We start from the raw sequence: 6,867 nt of genomic DNA on the forward strand, positions 1-6,867 counted from the left end.
CCAGCATTGACTTTCCCAGTCTGTTTACCATGACAACCTCTCCTAGAGACACAAAATCTGAGTTGGCCCCATGCAGACAGGGGCACTTCCTGTCCTGGGCACTGCCCAAGGAGATAATGAAGCAATTATTTCTTGCTTGAAGCAGTACATCTTGAAGGACGAGTGAGAGAGAAAAGGTCCTTTATTCATGCCCACTATGTTCTAGGCCCAGTTATGGGTAATTTGCAGATGGAAATGTCATTTAATATTCCTAGTAGAAGTTGCTTTTTTTTGAGACAGTTCTTGCTCTGTCTCCCAGGCTGGAGTGCAGTGGTGCAATCTCTACTCATTGCAACCTCTGCCTCCGGGGCTTAAGAGATCCTTCTACCTCAGCCTCCTGAGTAGCTGGGACCACAGGCGTGCACCACCAAGCCTGGCGAATTTTTATATTTTTTGTAGAGACTGGTTTTGCCATGTTCAAGACCAACCTGGGGTCTTGAACTCCTGGACTCAAGAAATCCACATGCTTTTGCCTCCCAAATTGCTGTGATTAGAGGTGTGAGCAACCCCACGCCTGTTGTTTTGAGTGATGTGAAATAGCAGGTTGTCTCATACCTCAGGGCCTCTGCTTAGGAGTGTGACCGTTTTGTCCTGCATGAAATCCTCTGTCCAGAGCTGAAATGGGGCCGAGTAAAATTCAGCTCCTGCTCTCCTCCCCAAGCCTTGGGCCCTGGGGGGCAGAGTTGGGGGGGGGGGTTCTGCCTGGAGGAAGCGATGCCTTTTCCTAATTTGCACAAAGATGTGCAGCAGGCTAGAGGTGGGGCCTGGGTCTGGCCCAAGCCGCTCTCTCACCATCCCTCCATGCTGCTCTCTCACCATCCCTCCATGCTGCTCCCCAGGCCAGAGTGCTCCTGAGGGGAGGGCCTTGCCTGCTCTTCCTCCCTTGCCCTTTTACACGCCTGCTCTTCCTCCCTTGCCCTTCTACAGGGACACAGCTGGGGCAGTGGCACATGTCTGTGGTCCCAGCACTTTGGGAGGCTGAGGTGGGAGGACTGCTTGAGGCCAGGAGTTCGAGGTTAGAGTGAGCTATGATTGCACCATTGCACTCAAGAAGCCCGGGCAACAGAACGAGGTCCTGTCTCTAAAATATAAATACATACAAGAACCCAGCTAAAGTGCCTGGCCAGGACAGGCTCTGGGTCAAGCTTGCTCCCTTCTGTTCATACAGTTTTTGTACTGAGAAATGCTTCATTCATTCAGTTGAAATGTCAACTCCTCACTGGGCACAGTTGCTCAGGAGGATTGCTTGAGCCCAGGAGTTTGAGACCAGCCTGGGCCCAGTCTCTACAGAAAAACAAAAATTACTGGGGTGTGGTGGTGTGTGCTGCCGGGGAGGCTGAGGTGGGATGATCTTTTGAACCCAAGAGATTGAGGCTGCAGTGAGCAGAGATTGTGCCACTGTACTCCAGCCTGGGCGACAGGGCGAGACCCTATCACAAAAAAAAAAAAAAAAAAAGCCTGGCGCGGTGGCTCACGCCTGTAGTCCCAGCGCTTTGGGAGGCCGAGGCGGGCGGATCACGAGGTCAGAAGATTGAGACCATCCTGGCTAACACGGTGAAACCCCGTCTCTACTAAAAATACAAAAAATTAGCCGGGCTTGGTGGCAGGCGCCTATAGTCCCAGCTACTCCCTACCCTCGGGAGGCTGAGGCAGGAGAATGGAGTGAACCCGGGAGGCGGAGCTTGCAGTGAGCCGAGATCGCTGCACTGCACTCTATCTAGCCTGGGCAACAGAGTGAGACTCTGTCTCAAAAAAACAAAAAAAGTCAACTCCTCAGTGAAGGCTGACCCACCCTACTCACTCTTCCCCTGTGGCTGGTCTTACCCTGTATAATACCCTCCTCACCTACCATGCTGTGGTGCAATGTAGGAGTCAGTTTGCTTTTAAATTGGTCATTATATGCACATAATGAAAAATTAAAATATAAAAGGATCTAGGAAAAGTGAATTTCCTTCAATCTTTGACCCCAAGTTCCCCAGATTCCTTCCTCAGAAATAGGCTATGACTTGTTTTTCTTCTTCCAGAGATTTTTATGCATAAGTAAACATACATATATATATCCCTAACTGTTCTCCTTCTCTTTTCTTTTTTCTTTTTCTTTTTTTTTTTTTGCGACAGGGTCTCACTCTGTTGTTCAGGATGGAGTACAGTGGCACAGTCATAGCTCACTGCAGTCTTGACCTCTTGGATAGTACCCCACCCCCCTGCCCCCGACTCAGCCTCCCAAGTAGCTGGGACCACAGTCACACACCACCAAACCCAGATGATTTTTTATTTTTTTTGTAGAGACAGGGTCTCACTATATTATTAAATGATCCTCCTGCCTCGGCCTCCCAAAGTGCTGGCATTACAGGAATGAGCCACTGGGCCTGGCCCTCTTTCTTTTTTAGAAACCCAAATAGAGGCCAGGCACAGTGGCTCACGCCTGTAATCCCAGCAATTTGGGAGGCTGAGGCGGGCGGATCACGAGGTCAGGACATTGGGACCATCCTGGCTAACACGGTGAAACCCCATCTCTAATAAAAATAAAAATACAAAAAGATTAGCCAAGCGTGGTGGTGGGCGCCTGTAGTCCCAGCTACTCTGGAGGCTGAGGCAGGAGAATTGCTTGAACCTGGGAGGCGGAGCTTGCAGTGAGCTGAGATCGTGCCACTGCACTCCAGCCTGGGCGACAGAGCGAGACTACGTCTCAAAAAAAAAAAAACCCAAATAGAGGCTGGGCATGGTGATGCAGGCCTGTAGTCCCAGATGCTGGTAAGGCCAAGTTTGGAGGATTGCTTGAACCCAGGAATTTGAGGCTGCAGTGAGCTTTGACTGCATCACTGCACTCCAGCCTGGGCGACAGATTGAGATACTAACTCAAAAGAAAAAAAAAAAAAGAGGCCAGGCGTGGTGGCTCACGCCTGTAATCCCAGCACTTGGGAGGCTGAGGCGGGCAGCTCATGAGATCAGGAGTTCGAGACCAGCCTGGCCAACATGGTGAAACCCCATCTCTACTAAACATACAAAAATTACCTGGGCGTGGTGGCACGTGCCTATAATCCCAGCTACTCGGGAGCCTGAGGCAGGAGAATTGCTTGAACCTGTGAGGCGGAGGTTGCAGTGAGCCGAGATCGCGCCACTGCACTCCAGCCTGGGTGACAGAGCAAGACTCAATCTCAAAAAAAAAAAAGGCTGCTGTCGTCACCACCGAGACCAAGATGGCCACGAGACTCAGCACCTTCCTCGAGATTTCCTGGGCCAAGGAGCCAGTGCTGGTTATGTCCTTCGTCATCCGGAGCCTCACTGTAATTCTACCCCCACTTAGCCCCTACACCAAGTACTCCATCATGATCAATGAGGCAATGCCCTATAACTACCCAGTGCCTGTCTGCAATGATGGGAACACGCCCAACGTGCCCAGCCACCCCCAGGACCCCCAAGACCCCAGTTTGGAGTGGCTGAAGAAATTGTGAGCACCTCCACTGACAGAGGAGGACCCTCCCATGGCTCCCACTAAAAATGTGAAAACCGGCCGGGCACGGTGCCTCACGCCTGTAATCCCAGCACTTTGGGAGGCTGACGTGGGCGGATCACGAGGTCAGGAGATCGAGACCATCCTGGCTAACACGGTGAAACCCTGTCTCTACTAAAAAATACAAAAAATTAGCCGGGCAAGGTGGCGGGCGCCTGTAGTCCCAGCTACCCGGGAGGCTGAGGCAGGAGAATGGCGTGAACCCCGGGGGGCGGAGCCTGCAGTGAGCCGAGATCGCGCCACTGCACTGCAGCCTGGGTGAAAGAGCAAGACTCCGTCTCAAAAAAAAAAAAAAAAAAAATGTGAAAACCAACCCCTTCCCCCTCAAAAAAAAAAAGAAAAAGAAAAATTGCATTAAATATCTGATCTAGGCCAGGCGCAGTGGCTCATACCTGTAACTGTAACTCTAGCGCTTTGGGAGGCCGAGGCAGGAAGATTGCTTGAGGCCAGGGGTTCAAGACAAAACTGGCCAAGAAAATGAGACCTCGTCTTTAAAAAATAAATTCCAGGGCTGGGTGCAGTGGCTCATGCCTGTAACAGCACTTTGGGAGGCTGAGGTGGGTGGATCACGAGGTCAGGTGTTTGAGACCAGCCTGGCCAACATAGTGAAACCCTGTCTGTACTAAAAAAAAAAATACAAAAAATTAGCCAGGCGTGGTGGCGGGTGCCTGTAATCCCAGCTACTTGGTGGCTGAGGCAGGAGAATCGCTTGAACCTGGGAGGTGGATATTGCAGTGAGCCGAGATTGCGCCATTGCACTCCAGCCCAGGCAACAGTGCAAGACTCCATCTCAAAAAAATATATATAAATATAAATAAATAAATATATATATATATATATATGTAACTTCCTGGCACGGTGGCACACGCCTGTAATCCCAGCACTTTGGGAGGCCGAGGCGGGCAGATCACGACGTCAGGAATTCAAGACCAGACTGGCCAAGATGGTGAAACCCTGTTTCTACTAAAAATACAAAAAATTAGCCAGGCACAATGGTGGGCGCCTGTAATCCCAGATACTCGGGACGCTGAGGCAGAGAATTGCTTGAACTCCAGAGGTGGAGGTTGCAGTGAGCTGAGATCGTGCCACTGCACTCCAGCCTCAGTGACAGAGCGAGACTCCGTCTTAAACAAACAAACAAACAAACAAAAAAATTAAATAAATAAATTAAAACTAACTAAATAAATATCTGGATATCTGAGCCGGGTACGGTGGCTCATGCCTCTAATCCTAGCACTTGGGAGGCCAAGGCAGGCAGATCATTTGAGGTCAGGAGTTCGAGACCAGCCTGGCCAACATAGGGAAACCTCGTCTCTACTAAAAAAATTAGTCGGGTGTGGTGGTGCACATCTGTAATCCCAGGTACTCAGGAGGCTGAGGCAAGAGAATTGCTGGAACCTGGGAAGTAGAGGTTGCAGTCAGCTGAGATTGCACCACTGCTCTCCAGCCTGGGTGACAGAGTGAGACTCTGTCTCAAAAAAAAAAAAAAAAATCAATATCTGATATACATTTTTTTTTTTTTTTATTGAGATGGAGTCTTTTTTTTTTTTTGAGATGGAGTCTCACTCTGTCGCCCAGGCTGGAGTGCAGTGGTGCGATCTCGGCTCACTGCAAGCTCCGCCTCCCGGGTTCATGCCATTCTCCTGCCTCAGCCTCTCCGAGTAGCTGGGACTACAGGTGCCCGCCGCCACGCCCAGCTAATTTTTTTTTGTATTTTTAGTAGAGACGGGGTTTCACCGTGGTCTCGATCTCCTGACTTCGTGATCCGCCCGCCTTGGCCTCCCAAAGTGCTGGGATTACAAGCGTGAGCCACCGCGCCCGGCGAGATAGAGTCTTGCTCTGTCGCCCAGGCTGGAGTACAATGGCACAATCTCTCCTCACCGCAACCTCTGCCTCCCTGGCTCAAGTGATTCTCCTGCCTCAACCTCCCAAGTAGCTGGGACTACAGATGCGCGCCACCACTCCCGGCCAATTTCTGTATCTCTAGTAGAGATGGGGTTTCACCAGGTCAGTCAGGCTGGTCTCGAACTCCTGACCTCATGATCTGCCCACCTCAGCCTCCCAAAGTGCTGGGATTACAGGTGTGAGCCAACACACCTGGCTCAATATCTGATTTATATGTTAATTGAAGCTGGGTGTGGCGGTCACACCTTTAATCACAGTACTTTGGGAGGATCCCTTGAGCCCAGGAGTTCAAGACCAGCCTGGGCAACATAGCAAGACCCTGTCTCAAAAAAGAAAAAATTAACATTGACTTTCCTGTCAGAGATAGGAAGTAAATAAGACATTTATGGTGAACTTAAAGCACATATGGCAGCTAACGGTGACAGTGTCTCACTTCAGCTGACCCTTGCCCTATGGAAGTGGGCCTGGAATGGCCCACTATTGTTAGTGTTGGCAACTAGTTAAAAAAATTAAAACATTCGAGGCAAGTGGATCACTTGAGGTCAGGAGTTCGAGAACAGCCTGGGCAATATGGTGAAACCCCGTCTCTACTAAAAATAGGAAAATTAGCTGGGCATGGTGATGCATGCCTGTAATCTCAGCTACTCGGGAGGCTGCGGCACAAGAATTGCTTGAACCTGGGAGGCAGAGGTTGCAGTGAGCTGAGATCAAGTCACTGCACTCCAGCCTGAGTGACAGAGCAAGACTCCATCTCAAAAAAAAGAAAGAAAGAAAGAAAGAAAGAAAGAAAGAAAGAAAGAAAGAAAGAAATGGCCATTTGATGTAGTCTTTCAGAGTCACAATTTTTTTTTTTTTTTTTTTTGAGACCAAGTCTCATCTGCCACCATGCCCGGCCCAGAGTCACAGTTGGAGCCTGAACTCTGCCTCAGTGTCTTCCCCACTTGTGCCTTTGTCTTTGCAGTTCTGCCTATTATAGCCTTTCCTCCCTTGCTGCTTGGCAAACTTCTACTTATCCAGTAAGGCTTGGCTTCAGTGTTACCATCTCTCTTTAGTGTTCTGTGGCTGTCCACCTGATGGATGACTTACTCTGCTGGCAGGGTTTCCAGTCTGATTCCATGTGATGGCACTTACTACACTCAAGTACACTTTGTGGTCTGTGTGTCTCACCCACATTCACCCACTGGCTGGTCCTGTGGTTTAGGAACTGAGCTTTTTTTTTATTCATATCCATCCAGTTGGCCCCATGATTGGAACATACTATGCAGTGCTCAGGCAATGTCTGCTGAAGCACAGGGGTTAAGAGCAGGCTACCTGGCTTGGGAACCTAGCTTTGCCACTTCCTGTGTAGCTTCAGCATAACTTTCGGTCTTTCTTTTTTTTTTTGAGATGGAGTCTTGCTCTATCATCCA

At 49.8% G+C, this 6,867-nt stretch overlaps 1 protein-coding gene across 1 annotated transcript; it reads left to right on the forward strand.

The window, feature by feature from the left end:
- The first annotated feature begins 3,239 nt into the window (after positions 1–3,239).
- Positions 3,240–3,494, forward strand: LOC116471190 (NADH dehydrogenase [ubiquinone] 1 alpha subcomplex subunit 3-like). The gene has a single exon (XM_032755936.1). The coding sequence runs from the start codon at positions 3,240–3,242 to the stop codon at positions 3,492–3,494; it is 255 nt and encodes an 84-aa protein (XP_032611827.1).
- The last annotated feature ends 3,373 nt before the right edge of the window (positions 3,495–6,867 follow it).

Source organism: Hylobates moloch, unplaced genomic scaffold (assembly GCF_009828535.3).
Source record: "Hylobates moloch isolate HMO894 unplaced genomic scaffold, HMol_V3 SCAFFOLD_6, whole genome shotgun sequence".
Lineage (NCBI taxonomy): Eukaryota > Metazoa > Chordata > Mammalia > Primates > Hylobatidae > Hylobates > Hylobates moloch.

Bases quoted from the DNA above. Each gene is read 5' to 3' on its own strand.
- LOC116471190 (XM_032755936.1), top strand. From the start codon at position 3,240: ATGGCCACGAGACTCAGCACCTTCCTCGAGATTTCCTGGGCCAAGGAG.